Genomic DNA, 21,951 nt, shown 5'->3' with positions numbered 1-21,951 from the left:
GAACTGGGACCTTAGCGAGTCTAAGAACCAGAGTCATGGAAGCAGAATGTAAGAGAAGGAGAAACACACCTTTACAAACACAATTCACTTCATTTTAAGTTCCACATATTATGAAGCTATTAGCATGTGTTTCTCTATAGCAGTTGTTCTCAACCAGGGGTATGCGTACCCCTGGAGCTAAGCAGAGGTCTTCCAGGAGGTACAGCAACTCATCCACATATGCCTAGTTTTACAACAGGCTACATAAAAAGCACTAGCAAAGTCAGTACAAACTAAAATTTCATATAGACAATGAGTTGTTTATACTGTTCTACATACTATAAACTGAAATGTTAACACCTACAAGATCTCTATCATGCATTCTTACAACTACAATACCCACCTGCTGAAGTGAAGAAACAGATTGACAGAGCCAGAAGAGTACCCAGAAGTCACCTACTACGGGACAGGCCCAACAAAGAAAATAACAGAACGCCACTAGCCATCACCTTCAGCCACCAACTAAAGCCTCTCCAACGCATCATCAAGGATCTACAACCTATCCTGAAGGACGACCCATCACTCTCACAGATCTTGGGAGACAGACCAGTCCTGCTTACAGACAGCCCCCCAACCTGAAGCAAATACTCACCAGCAACCACACACCACACAACAGAACCACTAACCCAGGAACCTATCCTTGCAACAAAGCCCGTTGCCAACTCTGTCCACATATCTATTCAGGGGACACCATCATAGAGCCTAATCACATCAGCCACACTATCAGAGGCTCGTTCACCTGCGCATCTACCAATGTGATATATGTCATCATGTGCCAGCAATGCCCCTCTGCCATGTACATTGGTCAAACTGGACAGTCTCTATGTAAAAGAATAAATGGACACAAATCAGACGTCAAGAATTATAACATTCAAAAAACAGTCGGAGAACACTTCAGTCTCTCCAGTCACTCCATTACAGACCTGAGGGTGGCTATCCTTCAACAAAAAAACTTCAAAAACAGACTCCAACGAGAGACTGCAGAATTGGAATTAATTTGCAAACTGGATACAATTAACTTGGGTTTGAACAGAGACTGGGAGTGGCTCGGTCATTACATATATTGAATCTATTTCCTTATGTTAAGTATCCTCACACCTTCTTGTCAACTATCTAAATGGGCCATCTTAATTATTGCTACAAAAGTTTTTTTCTCCTGCTGATAATAGCTCATCTTAATTAATTAGCCTCTTACAATTTGTATGGCAACTTCCACCTTCTCTGTATATATATACACATCTTCTTACTAGATGTGCCATTCTATGCATCCGATGAAGTGGGCTGTAGCCCACGAAAGCTTATGCTCAAATAAATTTGTTAGTCTCTAAGGTGCCACAAGTCCTCCTGTTCTTTTTGTGGATACAGACTACCAGGGCTGGGACTCTAAACCTCTAAATATAAAAGCAGAGGCTGAAGGAAGTTGAACACTCATTGAGTCAGGTTTCAGAGGAGCAGCCCTGTTAGTCTGTATCCGCAAAAAGAAAAGGAGGACTTGTGGCACCTTAGAGACTAACAAATATATCTGAGCATAAGCCTTCGTGAGCTACAGCTCACTTCATCGGATGCTTTGAGTTAGTGCCCCCTAGTTAGTTTGGGGTGGTGTTGGTATCTGTGCTACCGTGTCGCTGTCTGAACACTTGCCAAAGAAAAGAATCAGCATCTTCTTTGGCGTGGGGGGCAGGGAAGAAGAGGGACATGATTCAACAGCCAGCGCCAAAAAGGGAAGGCCGGCACCAGGCCTCTTGTGTGCCGCTAAACTTCAGTGGGGGGAGGATCGTGGACGCTAATCTCTGCTACGGTGCTTGTTTTAGCATCTGCGGGGCCTGCGCCGCCGTGCCCCGTCTCCAGAGCCACACCGGCTCCGCCCGCCCCGCGGCTTCGTCTGACTGAGTTGCGGAGAGGATGAGGGGGAAGGGCCGGGGCCGGCCCCCTCCCGCCCCATTGCTGTGAGCGACACAGGGAAACGGCAAAAGCGCCAGCCCAGCGGGACTTGCCGCCGGCGACCCCCAGCCGCTTGCCTCGCGCGATGGGCTCCCTGCTCAGCAGCGGCAGCCGGGGCACTGGCGCGGCTGCCCCTCGGTGCGCGCTGGATCTGCGGGGAGCTCCCGAGCAGCAGCAGCAGCAGCCGCGGGGCCCGTCCTTTGACTGCTCCATCTGCCTGGAGGTGCTGCACCAGCCCGTGAGGACCCAGTGTGGCCACGTGTAAGCGCAGCCGTTGTGTGTCTGGCTCTAGCCGGGCAGAGTGGCTTCCTCCCAGCCAGGGGAAGGGGTTGGGGTTGGGGTTGGGGTACTGGAGACTTCCTCCCAATGAACCGCCCCCCACGCCCCTTCTTGGGTTTGGCTGAAGCCCGTCTTCTTCTGCCTGAAAGATTGCAAAGAAAGGAGCAGGTCTTGGCGTAACTCAGTTGAGTCTCATGGTGTTACACCAGGACGAACTTGGCCCCAAAGAGTGTAAACAAACTGGGGTGTTTTTTTTTTAGGAAGGAGAATTAGGCTAGTTTAGGATCAAAACCAATATTCTGTTTTTCAGCAGCGCCAAAGATTAAAACAAAAAAGTGAGGTTTTGTCTCTAAAACGATTTACTCCCCCCAAAGAGCTGGTTAACCTGGACTTTAAGGCAAGTGAACTGGAGATCAGGTTAACAAGGGAGGCTGGGGTTGGAGATCCGGTTTTCTGTACCCAGGTCATCTGCACTAGCAATTTACTGTTTCCAAAGGGGGGTGATATCTTTGGGTGGAAAGGTGTGTTAAAAGTGAGAAGGATTATTACTTTTTATCATTGTTATTCTACGGCCTATTCTTAACGTTTTTGGTAGAAAAAAATCTCCAGGGAATTTGTCATCAATCAGTAACCCAGGCACAGGCTAAGGTTTCTGTTCAGTTTCAGTGTCTAGCAGTTGTGTGATCAGGTACCTGGTGTGTTAGCTTGTTTTGGGCCTTTTCTATACTAGGATTTTTCTGACCTGTAATTTTCAGTGAGCAGCTCCACTAGAGTTGGTACTGGGGGAGAATGTGGGTGGCGTAAATCAGGTTCAAACAAGTTGAGGCATTTTTAATAGCATGTCAGATCAGGGTCAGATAATATAGTGATAAAAATGCCTGAGCCGTGTCTGTGTTACAGCCTCTGTTAATGCTACCTGTTGGAAATTATGGGCCCAAAAGATTCCTACAGTAGACACAGCCAAAAAATTGCTGTGTGTATTTGTACCTCCTGGCTGAGACAAGCACACAAATGCTATTAGTAGGATTTTTACATTTGAGGCAGCCAGGAACAAGCAGACCTTGAAACTAGGAAATCATGCCAGTCCGCACAAATACTTATTTATTCTGCCAAAGTTGGTAACAAAAAGCTTTGTTTAAACCGTGCTTGTGTTTGGAACCCCAAAGGAAGTTTCCTTTTGATTCAATAATTTAAATGGGAAAATTCTTTTCCAGAAGCACAGGAAAAAAAAAAAAGATTTGGGGCCTAATACAAGAGTCTTTGCGCAGGTGAATTTCCAGTACACTAGTAACACAAGAGGGGAAGGGCTGAAGGATAAGACTCAAATTTTTTGACTGGTTTCAGAGTAGCAGCCATGTTAGTCTGTATTCGCAAAAAGAAAAGGAGTACTTGTGGCACTTTAGAGACTAACAAATTTATTTGAGCATAAGCTTTCGTAAGCTACAGCTCACTTCATCGGATGCATTCAGTGGAAAATACAGTGGGGAGATTTATATACACACATAGAGAACATGAAACAATGGGTATTACCATACACACTGTAAGGAGAGTGATCACTTAAGATGAGCTATTACCAGCAGGTAGGGAGGGTGCGGGGAAGGAAGAAAACCTTTTGTGGTGATAATCAAGGTGGTCCATTTAAAGCAGTTGACAAGAACATCTGAGGAACAGGCATCCGATGAAGTGAGCTGTGGCTCATGAAAGCATATGCTCAGATAAATTTGTTAGTCTCTAAGGTGCCACAAATACTCCTTTTCTTTTTTGAGGAACAGTGGGAGTGGGTGGGGGCGAATAACATGGGGAAATAGTTTTACTTTGTATAATGACCCATCCACTCCCAGTCTCTATTCAAGCCTAAGTTAATTGTATCCTAACAGAACGGCACTAGCCATCACCTTCAGCCCCCAACTAAAACTTCTCCAACGCATCATCAAGGATCTACAACCTATCCTGAAGGACGACCCATCACTCTCACAGATCTTGGGAGACAGACCAGTCCTTGCTTACAGACAGCCCCCCAACCTGAAGCAAATACTCACCAGCAACCACACACCACACAACAGAACCACTAACCCAGGAACGTATCCTTGCAACAAAGCCCGTTGCCAACTCTGTCCACATATCTATTCAGGGGACACTATCATAGGGTCTAATCACATCAGCCACACTATCAGAGGCTCGTTCACCTGCGCATCTACCAATGTGATATATGCCATCATGTGCCAGCAATGCCCCTCTGTCATGTACATTGGTCAAACTGGACAGTCTCTACGTAAAAGGATAAATGGACACAAATCAGACGTCAAGAATTATAACATTCAAAAAACAGTCGGAGAACACTTCAATCTCTCTGGTCATTCGATTACAGACCTGAGAGTGGCTATTCTTCAACAAAAAAACTTCAGAAACAGACTCCAACGAGAGACTGCAGAATTGGAATTAATTTGCAAACTGGATACAATTAACTTAGGCTTGAATAGAGACTGGGAGCGGATGGGTCATTACACAAAGTAAAACTATTTCCCCATGTTATTCCGCCCCACCCCCCACTGTTCCTCAGACGTTCTTGTCAACTGCTTGAAATGGACCACCTTGATTATCACCACAAAAGGTTTTCTTCCTTCCCCCCACCCTCCCTACCTGCTGGTAATAGCTCATCTTAAGTGATCACTCTCCTTACAGTGTGTATGGTAATACCCATTGTTTCATGTTCTCTGTGTGTGTATATAAATCTCCCCACTGTATTTTCCACTGAATGCATCCGATGAAGTGAGCTGTAGCTCACGAAAGCTTATGCTCAAATAAATTTGTTAGTCTTTAAGGTGCCACAAGTACTCCTTTTCCTTTTGCAAAATCTTTTTGACAAAAGATTTAATATTTGGCCATGGGTGAGTTTTTAAAGCAGAGCAAGAAATACAAACCCAGAAAAAGTTCTATGAATTAGCTCAGAAACAAACAATATGAATGAAGTTGTCAAGTAATAAAAACCTAACATAACCTATTTCCTCTTTAAAGGAAGGTTCAGAGTAGCAGCCGTGTTCGTCTGTATCTGCAAAAAGGAAAGGAGTACTTGTGGCACCTTAAGAGACTAACAAATTTATTTGACCATTAGCTTTCATGAGCTACAGCTCACTTCATCGGATGCATGTAGTGGAAAATACAGTGGGGAGATTTTATATACACAGAGAACATGAAACAGTCTGTATGGTAACACCCATTGTTTCATGTTCTCTGTGATTCAAGTCCTACGCTTAAATCAAGTCCTGACCAAAATGAAAACCCCTTAATATCAACCTGGTGCTGCTTTTAACTTAAGTTGGCTGGCCTAGTAGCAGGTACAGGCTAAAGCTTAAGTTATCACAACTCATCACACTATGCAGGCTAAGTCTACTCATTTTATGCCACTGTCTTCCCAATACCTTCCTACCATTTCTCTTCATGTGCCCCTGAAAGACAAGTTCTTGCACAAGATTTCAATCAATCAATCATCCAGAAACTGTTTTTGGAGAGCAGAGGAATAGGGCCCTCAACAAGATTCAAGGACAACATCCTGAGAAGCTCAGAGTTTATTTCTTCTACCCCCATCCTGGCTGTTTTGTGGTATTTATGTATTTACATTTGTATTGACCAAATAAAACTGAATAACAAACTGTTTTAATGGTAGGACTTCAGCTGTAGAGTAGTTTATGTTATAGCCTGAAATGTATCCAAATTGCTTCCTGGTTAGTCTGTAGAGGGAAGAAGTCATTGCCCAGTAACAGAATATTATCTTGTCTACAATAAATTCTTGTGTTTCCATCTGTCCTGATATCACCCTTCCCTGATGGCGATTTGATAGGTAGGGTGGACAAAGGACAATCAGTCTGATACCATGTGACATTAACAGGGGCGGGCCCCTGACAACTCACCTGAACCATGACCACGGATGTTTATAGAAGACTATTAAACCCTGTCTAAAATACAAAAATAATCTAGATTAAAACTTGGCTGTGAAACATGGCTGAGGTCAAATCATCTTAGAACATTGGATAGAAAACATGTTAGGCCTGATGTACCACTCCCTGGTGCTTTGTGTAGTTGTTTACACTTGGCAAAGTAGGTGCAAAATGTCACCACCAGCCTGATTTCTGATTTGGTAATATTCCACCTGCTTTGCCCAGGTGTAAATTACTGTACAATGGGCAAGGCAGTGGAGATTCAGAACCACTGCAACTGTTTACATTTTGGACATTTTCCAAAGATTTCCCAGTGTTGCTAACACCAGCTGAGCTCCAGCACTGTTAGCAACATTTAGAGCCCTAGGTTCAAATTCTTAGGACCAGTGCTACTGCACCTGGAAAGAAAGAAAAAAACATATTATAATACAATTTTCCTGCATTCATATTCAAATGTGGTGGTTTTTTTAGTGCAGCTAGGTCCTTAGATCTTTTTAAATGTATAGTTTGAGTAAAGGATAATTATGAAAAACTCATTGTTCTCAGCCAATTTTCACATACTGCAGACCCATTGATTAGATTGCTATGATAATAATCTTTTTACTAGGGAAATATAAACTTTTGATAACATGAGACACAATTTTTTTTCCAGCTTGAAATGGGATATTTACTCTGCCAGTAACTATGCTGCTTTGGATTATTGACCACAAGTCCATTGACTCCCTAGATAAGTTTGTCTCCTAACAGAGGCACACCTAGATTGCTAGTTTAAAAACTTATATATTTATCTGAATTAAGTATTGGCTGAAATGCAGTATCTGGAACTGCGAGTGATGGTTTAGCACATTCTGGATCAAAAAGGTATATTTGAGGAAACTATATTTGTTGCCCATTTTGTGCAATATACAGACTTTGTTTCCTCACTGCATTTTTGGCTTTTGAACACATTGAATGAGGAGAAAATGGAAAAATTAAGGTAAAAATGAAGTGAAAATATCAAAGTTTATTGCTTCAGTTCTCATTTCAGCAAACCTAGACAAAACATCAGTAAAAGCTTTCAGCATGCTCACAGCATGATCTCAGAGAATCATGTGGACACAATGCATCCGATGAAGTGAGCTGTAGCTCACGAAAGCTTATGCTCAAATAAATTTGTTAGTCTCTAAGATGCCACAAGTCCTCCTTTTCTTTTTGCGGATACAAACTAACACGGCTGCTACTCTGAAATCTCTCTGGTAGTCTGCTATTTGTCAAGCATGTCCACAGAGGAATCTGATAACAGTTTTTGTGTGCCTGCTGTTGAGAGCTTCACAGTGTAATTTCCATAGTCCTGACTTCATCCCACTACATCCTTGACAGCTTCACTAATCTTAACAAACCAAATCCTGGTGTCTCTCATGTTAGTAAAAAGAAAAGGAGTACTTGTGGCACCTTAGAGACTAACAAATTTATTAGAGCATAAGCTTTCGTGAGCTACAGCTCACTTCATTGGATGCATTGGTTAGTAGTAAGTCTCCTACTGACTTTAATGAGAAGAGGATTTAGTCCAGACTACCTGCTATTTTCAAACCTTATTTAACATAACTAGGGTGGTTGGCCCTACCCCCTCAATTTTTTTTTAAGAATATCTGCTTAAGACTTTTCTTTGGTAACTCCACAACATAGCAAACAGGAGATCAAGAATGAGCTCTCAAAACTAGAGATTCTCATACCAAACCAACCTTCCACATAAACTTCCACGTGGCTGGACTTTACAAAAACAAGACAAGCTATTTACAGCGCACACTTTACTTCTCTACAGAGGAAAAAGGACAGTAAACTATCAAAACTCCTACATACCACAGGAGGATACAACAGTAATACCCTTAACTCACCCAACAATATTGTTAATCTATGCAACCACACACTGAGCCCAGCAGAAGAGTCTGTCCTATCTCAGGGATTCTCTTTCTGCCCCATCACCCCCACGCACATGATACAGTTCTTCGGTGATCTGGAAGCCTACTTTCACCGTCTCCGACTCAAGGAATATTTTCAACACACCACTGTACAGTGCACTGACCTACAGGAACCCTCCTACCAACACTACAAGAAGAAGAACTCTGCGTGGACTCCTTCTGACGGTCGAAATGACAGACTGGACTTCTACATAGAGTGCTTCCGCAGACGTGCACAGGCTGAAATTGTGAACAAACAGTATCACTTGCCCCATAACCTTAGCCATACAGAACGCAACGCCATCCATAGCCTCAGAAACAACTCTGACATTATAATCAAAGGCGTTGACAAAGGAGGTGCTGTAGTATCATGAACAGGTCGGATTATGAACAGGAGGCTGCCAGGCAACTCTCCAACACCACATTCTACAGATCACTATCCTCTGATCCCCACTATCCTCTGATCCCTCTGAGGAGTACCAAAAGAAACTACACCATCTGCTCAAGAAACTCCCTGCTAAAGCACAGGAACAAATCTCCATAAACCTGGAAATCCTGGACACCCCATCATCTCAGGTATTGGCAGTCTTACAGCGGGATTATCTGGCTATTTGGACTCTCTCCTCAGACCCTACACTACCAGCACTCCTAGCTATCTTTGAGACATTTCCTGAGGAAACTACAATGCATTGGTGATCTTCCTGAAAATACCATCCTGGCCACCATGGATGTAGAAGCTCTTTACACCAATATTCCACACAAGGATGGACTGCAAGTTGTCAGGAACAGTATCCCTGATGAGGCCCCGGCATACCTTTGTGACTTTGTCCTCACCCACCCATTTCACATTTGGGGACAACTTATACCTTCAAGTCAGCGGCACTGCTATGGGTACCCTCGTGGCCCCACAGTATGCCAACATTTTTATGGCTGACTTAGAACAACTTCTCCTCAGCTCTCATCCCCTAGCGCCCCTCCTCTATTTGCACTACATTGATGACATCTTCATCATATGGACCCATGGGAAGGAGGCCCTTGAAGAATTCCACCTGTATTTCAACAATTTCCACCCCACCACCAACCTCATCCTGGACCAGTCCACACAAGAGATCCACTTCCTGGACACTGCAGTGCAAATAAGTGATGGTCACATAAACACCACCCTATACCAGAAACCTGCTGACCGCTATTCCTACCTACATGTCTCCAGCTTCCATTCAGGACACACCACAGAATCCATTGTCTACAGCAGAGTTGGGCAAACGACCGTCCTGCCCAGCCCCCAAGCTCCTGGCTTGGGAGGCTAGCCCTCGGCCCCTCCCTTGCTGTTCCCCCTCCCCCGCAGTTATGCTGCTGCGCGGGCAGCGCGCTGGGCGGTGGGGCTGCCTGCTCATGCAGGGCAGCACAGCAGTGTGTCTGGCTCCGGCCAGGCGGCGCGGTGGCCAGACATGCTGCTATGAGCGGCATGGTAAGGGGGCCGGGGTCGGGGGGTTGGATAAGGGGTAGGGGGTCTCAGGGGGCAGTCAGGGGACAGGGAGCAGGGGGCGATTGGATGGGGTGGAGATTCAGGAGACGGGGAACAAGGGGCGGTTGGATGGGGCAGTCAGGGGATGGGGAGCGGGGGCAGTTAGAGGGGGGGTTAGAGAGGGGGTGGGGTCCTGGGGGGTGGGTAGGGGCAGGGGTCCTGGGAGGGGGTGGTCTGGGGACAAGGAGCAGAGGGGGTTGGATGTGTTAGGGGTTTTGAGGGGGGCAGGCAGAGGGTGGGAAGTGGCGGGGGCAGATAGGGGGTGAGTGCCAGGCTGTTTGGGGAGGCACAGCCTTCCCTACCTGGCCCTCCATACAGTTTTGCACCCCGATGTGGCCCTTGGGCCAAAAAGTTTTTCCCACCCCTACTGTACAGTCAAGCCCTAAGATACAACCGCATTTGTTCCAATCCCTCAGACAGAAACAAACACCTACAAGAGCTTTATCAAACATTCTGAAAACTACAATACCCACCTGGGGAAGTGAGGAAACAGATTGACAGAGAGAGATGGGTACCCAGAAGTCACCTACTACAGGACAGGTCCAACAAGGAAAATAACAGAACGCCACTGGCCGTCACATATAGCCCCCAGCTAAAACCTCTCCTGGAATGTGATCCCTCGCTCTCACAGACCTTGGGAGGGAGGTCAGTCCTCGCTTACAGACAGCCCCCCAACCTGAAGCAAATACTCACCAGCAACTACACACCACACCACAGAATCACTAACCCAGGAACTAATCCCTGTAAAAACCTGGTTGCCTACTCTGTCCCCATATCTATTCTAACAACACCATCAGAGGACCCAACCACAACAGCCACACCATCAGGGGCTCATTCACTTGCACATCTACTAATGTGATATATGCCATCATGTGTCAGCAATGCCGCTGTACCATATACATTGGCCAAACCGGACAGTCTCTACTTAAAAGAATAAATGGACACAAATCTGACATCAAGAATGGTAACATACAAAAGCCAGTAGGAGAACACTTCAATCTCTCTGGACATTTAATAACAGATTTAAAAGTAGCCATCCTTCAACAAAAAAACCTTCAAAAACAGACTTCAAAGAGAAACTGCAGAGCTACAAGTCATTTGCAAACTTAACACCATTAATTTGGGCTTGAATAGGGACCAGGAGCGGCTGGCTCACTACAAAAGCAATTTTCCCGCTCTTGGTATTGACACCTCATCAGTTATTGGGAGTGGACCACATCCACCCTGACTGAATTAGCCTTGTCAACACTGGTTCTCCACTTAGAATCATAGAAGATTAAGGTTGGAAGAGACCTCAGGAGGTCATCTAGTCCAACCCCCTGCTCAAAGCAGGACCAACACCAACTAAATCATCCCAGCCAGGGCTTTGTCAAGCCGGGCCTTAAAAACCTCTAAGGATGTAAGGTAACTCCCTTCTCTTCATGTGCCAGTATATTTATGCCAGTATCTGTAATTTTCACTGCATGCATCTGAAGAAGTCGGGTTTTTTACCCACAAAAGCTTATGCCCAAATAAATCTGTTAGTCTTTAAGGTGCCACCAGACTCTTCTTTGTTTTTGTGGATACAGACTAACACAACTACCCCTCTGATACTCTGCAACACCACACCTCTATACCAATATATATTAATATTCTGCCTTAAAAGATACCTCCAAAGCCAATTCTATCACATTTCCAATAAGAGTGGTGTTTGACTGGATAATTCTTCCAGCTCCTTATACCACTCTCTTTCTAACTTTCCCAGTGTAATCTTGGGGGAAACACAATCCTGAGATGACTGAACTGCCTGCTGTGTTGTGAATCCATTTTTTCTCTCTTGAACAGGTCCAGAAAGAGGGTATTCCCCCACCAGCCCCTATTCCTGAGCTGTCAGGGCTCAAATTAAGGGCTAGGCCCCCCGATCCCTCCTGCTACTTACGGTGCACCAGCCAAGCAGGCTGGACAATATCCAGCTGTTCTGTCTGAAACGATAGCCAGAGATCATAACTACATACTCCTGCTCCAAACAGGGCATATTCGTAGCCTTATGTTCCACAGTGATGTGTGTTCTATCATCCTGCGAGGATGAGGAACCCCAGTTAGCCAATCTTTACTCCACCTAGGTCTGCCAGGGATAATGGCAACTAATGTCCCTGACGCCCGTCCCATCTGCGATGAGATGGAATCCTTGGCATATGTCCACCTCCAATGTGCAAGATTGCACCCATTCTTTTGGCTCCTCCAGAACCTCCTGCTGAGTTTCTGTTTGCACTTTACTCCACATCTATTCTGCTATGCACTCCTTATCTGTGACCCCAAGAAGTCATGTGACTTCCTAGTCATCCTCCTCCTAGCACTGGCCATGATGGCCATACCTCAGTCAAGGAGGAGGACACTCAACCGAGAGGTTCTCTGCAACTGTAGAGCCTACTTCCATTTCCTTGTCATTTCACTGCTCTGGGCAGAGTGTCTCTGGGCAGCATCCACTTACTCCTTGGACTCCTTTATGAAGCAATGGGACGCTGTCTAGGGTTCTCTGCTTGGTGGCCTCATCTGGTACCCTTGTTTTGAACTTTTGACCCCCATTCCTGTTCATGTTTTATCATTTGTTGTCTCATGGAATCTTGTTTTCTGGGCTCTGTGGCCCCTCCCTCAATTGAGGAGGTGGGCCTCTTGTCTAGGTGGTCTTAGGCCCACCCTCCCAAAATTCAGATTAGCCCTCAAACCTTCCTCACATCCCAATCCACCCCTATATCCCGCTTGCATTTGTTTTCTTTCTACTGAGTACCATACTCTTAGATATACTATGATTTATCCCGTGGAAATTCAAAAGCATCTAATTGCCTCCATAGTTCATTGTGCATTTGTGACCTTATAGCCACTTCATTTACATAAAGTAACCTAAGCATTATCTTCCTGTCCAGGTTTTTAAGTAATTTACATAAATATGAAAAAGGATTGCAGACAAAAGTTAACTCCTTGTTATCCTGAACCCTTAACTATTCTTATTTTAGCATAGATTCTACTGTCTGAATAAACCTCCCTTACTCTCATTCCTTCAAAAGTATTACAGCTTCTGCCATAATTTACTTCTATTCACAACAGCAAGTGCAGGAGAAATCTGCCAAACAAATATACAGCTTATTGTTTTGAAGCCAAATATACAGCCCTTAAATACTTTTAGAAAACACACAAGTGCACAGTGATGCTGCAAAAGCAGGGTTATTGTGGGTTTATATTCAGACCAGGGCCCTGATATTCTACCAACCCCCAGGCAAATTATTCATGCCAGAGGTAGCATTAATATGTGGGACATGGGCTGATCAGGTCAAGGGGCAACATGCTAAATTGTGGCATTTTTACTGCCTGCACCTACAGGAGTCACCCTTGCTACCATCAGTGTTGCTGTAGTAATGGAACATTATGGATAAAAATTTTCCTATTGTGGAAACTCCAATGACCTGTACATTACTTTATCAACAAAGTTATAGAGTAGGATGCTGCAAGCAAACAACACACCTATTAACTGACTAGAACTACAGTAGAAACTGATCATCATGCCATATTATATTAGTATGACATATATACACACACACACCCCAACTGGAATGTTACCATAATTATGATTTATTTGCACTGCTTTAATGGAAAGTATTTATATTTGTTTTAATTTCTTTATGCAGATTCTGTCACTCCTGTATTGTTACAAGTTTAAGGAATAATACATGGACATGTCCTTATTGCCGGTCTTATCTTCCTTCTGAAGGAATTCCAGCTACTGATATTGCCAAGAAGATGAAAAGTGTATACCAAAACTGCACAGAGTGTGACACACAGGTTTGCAAGCCTCACTAACATTCATTACTGATTAACTCTAAAGATATTCTGTGCACAAGAAATGATAAGATTAAGGCCTCTTTTCTAGGCTGTGTCCACAGTTAAACTGCTACAGCAGCACACTGCAGTTGGTGCTTCAGTGTAGCCATATACTGCAGCAATGAGAGGGGTTTTCCCAGCGCTGTCATTGATCCACCTCCCCAAGACACGGTAGCTAGGTCAATGGAAATGTTTTGCCATTGACCTAGTGCTGTCACCACTAGGGCTCAGGTCCCTTGAACTACGTCACTCTGGGATGTGGATTTTCACACCCCTGAACAATGTAGCTGGGTTGACCTAATTTTTTAGCATAGACCTGGCCTCAGGGCAAGCAGAATATTTTGCTGTAGCAATGCCAGTCAATTTCCTCATGTAAACAAACTCTAAAATAAACTCAGTCAGACCGATTGGACCTACGTATCCCAGGTCCAGATTTGCCGGGGTTGAGTCTCCACTACCTTAGACTGTGGTCTTATTTAGACTAGGGGAAAAGTGCTTTTCTAAATTGAGTTAGCTCAGCTGCAAGACCCTACACTATAACAACCTGCTAGAATCAAACTAAAGATGTTAAATTGCAGCTACATTAGTGTTACTGGTGTTTTCCATCAAGTTAAAATACCTCAATTGAGCTAACAACTGGGAAAAAACCCCACACCTTTTTTTCTTAATTTAGGCAAGGCACTTGTGTTATCATTTACCCCTGTGCAAATTGCTTGTAAAATGCTACCATTGTGCACATGTGTAAATTACTAAACAAACTGCAAAGCAGTAGAGAATTAGGCCCATCATTTCTAACTTTGCAGGGTCCAGCAAGAGAGTGAATTAGCAGGTCTGGACAATGAAGACAGTTGATTGGTACTTTATTCATATACATTAATCTGAAAGTTTATACAAAACAAAAACATTTTTTCACTGTGTTCACAACCTTTCACTGCATACTTGTCCCCTTTTCATTCTGCATAATGAATACCCCATCCTGTTTTGATTTTAAGTAGGCCAGAACAGCATCTCCTTCCTCATTCTTCTTTCTCAGTGTCTTACTTTCTTTTATCTTATCAGCTGCAAAATAAAACCTACTAATTCTTCTATATCAGCTGTAAGATGAACATATTGTAGCAGAATGCCAGAATGAAGGGATGGATTTAGGAAGTGCTTTTGTTTTCTGATTAGTTAGATTACAAACAGCATCAGAAACATATCAGGAATGTTATATGATAACAGTGTGACTTTTAATTTTTATTTTCACCTTGAGTTTTATATTTCAGAAAACTGTATTTCACTGGTAATGGATAGTTTAAGGCAGTGCCTTAATATTACTGCATGTGCATTTTTGTAGTTTTTTTTACTTGAGACAGAGGCAACAGAAAATGTCATTGATATGTCAAGGAGTACAAGGCTCTTATTGTTTTTCTTTGTAGAAAATACATAAAGGATTTAGTTCTCAAGATTTACTGTAACATGGTTGTGAAGTAAAATGAATGGGTGAGATCTCAGTTACATCAGTGTAAGACCCAAATCCCAGGCCCAATGAAGCCAATGAGAGTTTTGCTATTGACTTTGTCAGGACTAGGATTTGGCCCTCAGTCTAGTAAAAGCATTGTTGATTTTAGTAGTGTCAGTCAGATTTGCACCAGTGTAACAGAAAGGAATGTGATCAAATAGGTCTTTTTACCTGCATAAGACCTGGAGGGTAGGACCCACTGTCTCCAACACTTCATTTCACGATCTAAAATGTTAGTCTGAAAACCAGGACAAAAGTCTCAAACTGCTAGATATCTAGTTCTAATTAATTTTACTCTCAAAATCATGCACTTTTTTGATAGGTAATGTATTAAAATAATCTGCTTAGTCAGTAAGATCTTATAACTCCTGAGAAGTTGGGCTAATAATAGAAATTATGATGTATCTTTAATGAAAGTGCTACCACTCTAATGAAAATAGCTCTCAAGCAAATTGGCCTCTAAGTTTTCAGGCTTGGTTTACAATAGGTTGATATAGCTATGGTGCTCAGAGGTGTGAAAAATCCAAGGAAAGGGAAAAACCCCTTCCATCCTTATAGTCTGCATCTACACTACAGAGTTATAGCAGCATAGCTACAGCATCATAGCTGTGCTACTGTAGTGCAGACAACCTGGCTTCAGAATGGCAAAGATAATAAGCTATGCTAAATGAACAAGACCACCAGGTATATGAAATGTCTGTTGGGCTAAAGAATAACAGGTTGCTTCTTAATATTGCCTAGGTATGTCTGAGTGAAATGAGAGTTCATTTAAGGACTTGTGAGCAATATATAGAAAAATATGGACCTCTACAAGAGCTTGGAGACACAGTAACGAGGTATAGCCCTTTGATGATCATAATGTGACCACTGTTCTGTTGAGTTTACTATATATTGGTGTTGGGATAAAATAGTACAAAGTACAGCTGGTCAAATAATTACAAAAAGAAAAAAGGTCAAAGTTTGGAAGTTGTTTCCATTTCACAGGGTTTGACAAGTAGCCATTTTCTGTTTTTTCACAATTTGTCACTTTTTTATCAAAATGGTCATCAGTTTCTTTTTTTGTCTATTGAAACCCAGTAATAATGATTTTGAGAGTGTTCTGAATAAAAAACAATATGAAATGTGACACTTTGCAAAAATAAAAAAAAAATCAAGTCCACAGCTTTTTCATTAACATTTTTATTTTTGAAAAAGGCCATTTTTTATTACATTCTTTCTTTGAAAAATGTCAACCATCATATAGCATACAGCTAAGAATCAGCATTTTTAAATATTTAGGGTAAAATCCTCATTACTTTTTGGAAAACAAAATCTACCTGTGTTTTTTATAAACAAAGAAAGTCATTCATAATCATGCCATCTTTGTAATTCCCAGATATGCCTGTCCATTTTGCCAGTGTGAGTTGCATGAAGATGATCTAATGGACCATTGTCTCACTTATCATAGAACAGAAAGGAGAGCAGTGGTAACTATCTTGCAGTCAGTTATATGTACAAATGTGTACTTTATTGAACTTACATATTAAACTGATTGATCCTGTTTGACTGCAGACACTAGTAGACATGACAACAGGTGGAAAAAAAGCATTAATTACAAACTTGGCTTGGATGACACAGTAATTACAAAAATAAGTGACCTGCACCCAATCTGTACCAGTGATTCCACCACAGCTAGCGTGGGTGCTAGAAAAGAGTATCAAAAGTTCTACGCTAGAAATACACCCAATATGTCATGATGGCTCCAAAGGAGAGTTTATAGTTAGCCCTTTGGACTAATGGCATGCATTTTCAAAATGCCATGCCACCAACAGTTTTACTAGATTCAGTGATTCTTCCACTTTTAAAATTCTGTATTCATCATTTCTCTCCATGGATCCAACGTCAGCTCCTAACCTCCTAGACTCCACTTTCTGTGCAGTATTTTCTGTCTATCTTGATAGTCCTCTTGCCTAGCACAAAACGATCTATGGATCATTATTTGAGAACTACTCCAGTGATTCATAAGAGCTACAAAGGACACACAGGACAAGGACAAATTATTACAGTTGTACTAACAAAAATATATAGAATGGCCCCAAGCCTAGGGCTCCATGAGGCATAAGGGTCTGACTGTGGGGATCAAATTACAGGATCAAGACCTATATATAGGCCTGATCTTGACAAGTTCTGTGCCCGACTCTCATTGATTTCACTGGGAGTTGAATTTGCTTAAGACCTGATCCTGAGGGATGCCAAGTCAAAAAGTTAACAAATTGAATGACTGATATATGACACAACCATCCCTCATCACTAACAAAACAAAGGACAACACTGTCTTCTCCCCTATGGTGCAGGTTAGTTCTCAATCTGCTTAGCTACTATCATATTGATGTTAACATTTTGGTAGGTCTGTGTACATCAGGGATGGGCAAACTTTTTGGCCCAAGGGCCACATCTGGGTATGGAAATTATATGGCGGGCCATGAATACTCACAGTTCCTGGGCAATGGGAGCTCCGGGGGCGGCACTTGGGGCAGGGACAGCATGCAGAGTCCTCTGGCTGCCCCTACGCATAGGAACAGGAGTGGGGACATGCTGCTGCTTCTGGGAGCTGTGCGGAGCCCCAACATGCGCGGAGCAAGGCAAGCCCCGAACCCTGCTCCCCGTTGGGAACTCGAGGGCCAGATTAAAACGTCTAAAGGGCCGGATGCGGCCCCGGGCTGTAGTTTGCCCACCCCGGTGTATATAATATTGGGAGTACAAATTAAGGAAAGAATAAATAAGGTTACAGTTGAACATTGGGTTCATCATTAAGAGTTACTACCCTAGCAGATCGTATTTTGCCAAATTTTAGTTGTGTGGTTGTAAATTAGGTTCAGCATTTATTTGTTCAAGTCCACTGATTGTTCAGCACATACAGAAGCCAACCTGGCAATTGCCAAACAAAAATGTTACATTTTTTAGCATAAATATGTTTATTTATAGTACTTAGAGCAAATGCATAAGCAGTAGCTATGTGCAGTTATGGGGCAGAATAAGGCCCTTAAAACTTAGTTAACCCTCTTGTGTTAAAAGGTCTCACTCCACAATTAAACAAGTTTATCTCTTATAGACCAGTAAATAAGATACATTACACAGCATTTCATTAAAATGGTCTAACACCTTCCTTGAAAACCTCACACAAATATACAAACTATAGTTTAATTTAATTAATGTTTAGATTATAGAACAAACCCCAAAAAAGAGTCAAGAAATTCCTCTGTGTCACACTGATGTCATAGCAACATGACCTATAAATGTGACTAACTGGTACAGCAAGAGCATAGACACTGCTCATTGAATAATTTGTTACCAGAATCCTGCCACATTGCAAAGGGTTCTCCAGGGCAGGTTGGGGAAACACTCCATAGGGCAGTGGTTGCTGCTAGAAGACTTGCCTCTCCCCTTAATCTTGAAACCCTACAAGTATAGGACTGGAAGGGACCTCAGTAGGTCATCTAGTCCAGTCCCCTGCATTCAAGGCAGGATTAAGTAATAACTAGACCATCCATCCTCCATGGGATATATTGTATGGGTTGGCACATTAGATATCTGTTTCTGAGAGTGCTCAGTCGAGGTTCATGGAGAGATTCTGATCTGCTGTTTCTACCTCCTCTTTCATACCAGAGGAGCACAGAGCAGGATTTAGCTCTAAAAGTATCCGTCAATAAGTGAGCCTTTTACACTTTGCTGTAAACATGTTATTCAAATGCTATTTTAATGTGTACTAATATTTTTATGATATTATTTGAAGTAAATGTTGCAACAATTACAATGGTTAGCTATATTACAGAGGTAATTATATAGCTATATTACAATGGTTAGCTATATTGCAGAGGACCAAAAATTATGAAGGAACTAAAATCTCCTTCCAAAAATGAAGGCATTTTTGTTTTAAGTAGCACAGTAAACCACCACATATGTAAGTGGGAGCCCCATTATTTTCAGTGGAAAAGTAAATCATGTGGTACATAGGTTGGAAGCACAACAAATAACTTCATTTTACAGTCTTGGGTTAGCCAGTAGCAGGGAAGGAGTTAAGCACGAGATGAGGACAGACAGACATCCACATGGGATCACTGAACAGAAAACACTCACCTGGGATTAACCTAATTTTACTGCTGGATTGTAGGTGTATTGTGTTTGGCAGTAAATATATTTATGTCACTCAAAGAAAGCCATTTAGCTATTACTGTTCCAGATATTTCACATTTCTTTCCCCTTAACACTGATAATATTTCCTTCTGCAACGTCTTTGTAATGAAAACTCAATATTGATAGTTTTTCCCGTTTACAGTATTGTCCAATTTGTCGTTTAATACCTGGTGAAAATCCAAGCTATTTTAGCAGGAATTTTATAAGGCACCTTCAACTCAGACACACATTCTACCATGAAGACTACATAGTGAGTAAATAATATAATCATTTTTATAAGCTACTGTCCTGATTTGTTTACATATCTCCCTCCGCACCTCTGACAATCAATATGTCATATGAGGGTATGCATTAAATTGTCAGAATGTCATGCTTAGGTTACGTTGTGAGGTTACGAAGAAGTAATAGATATTAGTGGGGACAACAGACTCTAGTGGCAAGAACACAAGATTGAGAGCTGGGAGACATGGATTCTATTCCCAGTTCTGCAGCTAAGTCATGGTGTGACCTTTGGCAAACATTTAACCTTTCTCTGTTCCTCAACTTACCCCTCTGGCTTCAATGGATTGAGCTATTAAACAACAGCTACTTACACTCTCCTAACTCAATAAAATTCAGACTATACATCACAAGAGTTGAAACACTATTAAAAATTCCAAAAACATTTTTCAGTGGTTTCCTTTATCACCCTGACTGACGTCCATCCAGACATCATCCTGAAAAAAAGAGATGAATCCAATACTTTCTAAAGTGAGGGCAGACCCCTGAGGAAGTGGTGCCAGACTTGAGAAAATCACGAGCCATCAATAAAATGTTAATCTATACTACATGCATATAAGAGTAATACACCTGGGTTGGATAATATTTTATTGATGGCTCATGTATTTTTCATCTTGTTTGCCACAGAGTGCTGAGATCTGCAACATTTTATTTGTGTATATATAATTACATAATATGCATCTGTGTGTCCAGGGCCTGTAATAAATACCATAGGAGTTACTGGAGTTTGTATATCGTATTTTACTTGTCAGTCTCCTCTGGCATTCTTCCTTTTATAATTAAATTTGTTTCATAGTAAAGATTTTGCCCACAATAAATTGTCAATGCTTAAACCTGCGTTGTATAATGTAAGTCCCCAATCCTGCAAACTACTTATGTATATGCTTAACTTTAAGCATGCATATAGCTCCACTGAAATCAATGTTTTATTGGGTCATGGTCTAAGCAAGCTCTCAAGAATAGAAATAGCTTGTTAAAATGGTAATTGTTTTTATCTGCATGCCTAAATATCTTTTTCTTTTCTTATTCCAGGATATAAACATAGTAGAAGAAGCCCTTATTGAAAACGTTCTACACCAATCATTTTTAGAATATGTGCATGTGAATCATCCAAACAGCACATAATTTTACTGAAAAGGATGGGATACATATTCAACAGATTACGTTGTTCATTCAGACTCAGTTTTTACAGTTACCTGGACGCTGTCAGATTTTAGACTTAAACAGTTGTGTGTTTAACAAAAATAGTTTTGTTTTTAAATTAAATTTCAACTTCATCAGACAAAAATGTAAAAGATCACGCTGCCATATTGCTGTTTTTGAACACCTAAAATGCAGTAATCACTGTCTGCCTGTTCTACCTTATTCCTCATTGACAAACACCATTACCTTTATACAAAGGAAAAGCAATGACTGGAGCAGAAAGCAGCTTGTCCTTGCACATTCCACGAGCAGGCCACAGTCTCCATGATACTGCTGATGATGTTGCAATGCTTGGGACAGACAGCAAACAAGGCACAGCCTTCTTCGGATTCCGTAGCCTCTCAGACTGGGCGGGGAGGGAGCTCAGGACTTCTGCCGTGCACCAGGGTGGTGGGGCTAGGGTCTTCTCTGCCCAGCAGGGATGGGGTCTCAGGGCTTCAGCCTTGCGGGGCACGCCCGCCGGGCTCAGGACATCAGCAGGTGCCTCCTGTGGAGAAGGAGCCCCGGCAGTCGCACCTCAGCTCTCAAACTACTGAAGATTGTTGTGTGCGGCTTGGAGGATCATTATGTTTGGTCACCCCTGCTCTAAAGTGACCAGCAGATAGGGATATAGCATTGTTTCAAAACGTACCTCCAACAGAGAAGTAAGCACACAAACTTCTTTATGTAATTCTACACATTTTCATTGTTGAGATTTCATTTCACAAATACGTTTTATCATGGGGAATAAGAAGTTGGCAGGGCCATTGATTTCATCTAAAAAAATAGTCTGATTTAAAAGGCTTTCCTTCAAATAAATGTTCTTCATAAACCTCTGCTGTCTGATTTCTTTTTACACGTTGTCTATGTCAGTGGCAAAAATGACATGAGATTTACAAGGTTGGTGCCACGCTAGATATTGCTCTATGGCATACTACTTGTCAACATCAAGGTCACAGCTTTATTAAAGGATTAAGATTTACAGCAACATTAACAACATGAACACCTTCACATAAACCTCCCTATAGTTTACTTCTCTGAAGTCAACAGCCCAATTTCTTCCCCTTCCAGAAGCTGCTAACCAATAATTACTGCAGTCTACTGAATAAAGTTCAAATGGACCAGCACTTTCTTTTTATTATATTTTGCTCTTTCTATAGTACTCTTTACCAACGGTAATTAATTTAGCTTCATAAAATCCCTATGAAGAAGGTAAAAATTATTACCTATTTACAGATGTGGAAAGTGAGGCACAAGAGAAGTTTAGTGTCTTGCTTAAAGCAACACAAGAAAGCTGCAGCAGAA

At 42.2% G+C, this 21,951-nt stretch overlaps 1 protein-coding gene across 2 annotated transcripts; it reads left to right on the top strand.

The window, feature by feature from the left end:
• Nucleotides 1-1,377: 1,377 nt before the first annotated feature.
• On the top strand, nt 1,378-21,491 carry RNF125 (ring finger protein 125). 2 transcript variants are annotated; one of them, XM_038393411.2, is made up of 7 exons: nt 1,378-1,479; nt 1,616-2,241; nt 13,319-13,472; nt 15,754-15,848; nt 16,388-16,478; nt 19,328-19,435; nt 20,497-21,488. In XM_038393411.2, exons 2-7 carry the CDS (start codon nt 2,066-2,068, stop codon nt 20,587-20,589), a joined length of 717 nt encoding a protein of 238 aa, XP_038249339.1. In that variant the 5' UTR covers nt 1,378-1,479; nt 1,616-2,065; the 3' UTR covers nt 20,590-21,488. The 2 variants fall into 2 exon arrangements, with proteins under 2 accessions (XP_038249339.1, XP_038249340.1); XM_038393412.2 differs by lacking the exon at nt 19,328-19,435 and having other exon boundaries at nt 20,497-21,491.
• The last annotated feature ends 460 nt before the right edge of the window (nt 21,492-21,951 follow it).

Source organism: Dermochelys coriacea, chromosome 2 (genome assembly GCF_009764565.3).
Source record: "Dermochelys coriacea isolate rDerCor1 chromosome 2, rDerCor1.pri.v4, whole genome shotgun sequence".
NCBI lineage: Eukaryota > Metazoa > Chordata > Testudines > Dermochelyidae > Dermochelys > Dermochelys coriacea.
The sequence above is the reverse complement of the archived record's forward strand: the minus strand, read 5'-3'. Positions and strand labels throughout refer to the sequence as shown.

Bases quoted from the DNA above. Each gene is read 5' to 3' on its own strand.
- RNF125 (XM_038393411.2), top strand. From the start codon at position 2,066: ATGGGCTCCCTGCTCAGCAGCGGCAGCCGGGGCACTGGCGCGGCTGCC. The intron at 13,473-15,753 runs GTTTGCAAGCCT...AATATTGCCTAG, and splicing joins GCACAGAGTGTGACACACAG to GTATGTCTGAGTGAAATGAG. The intron at 16,479-19,327 runs GTAACTATCTTG...TCCCGTTTACAG, and splicing joins GAACAGAAAGGAGAGCAGTG to TATTGTCCAATTTGTCGTTT.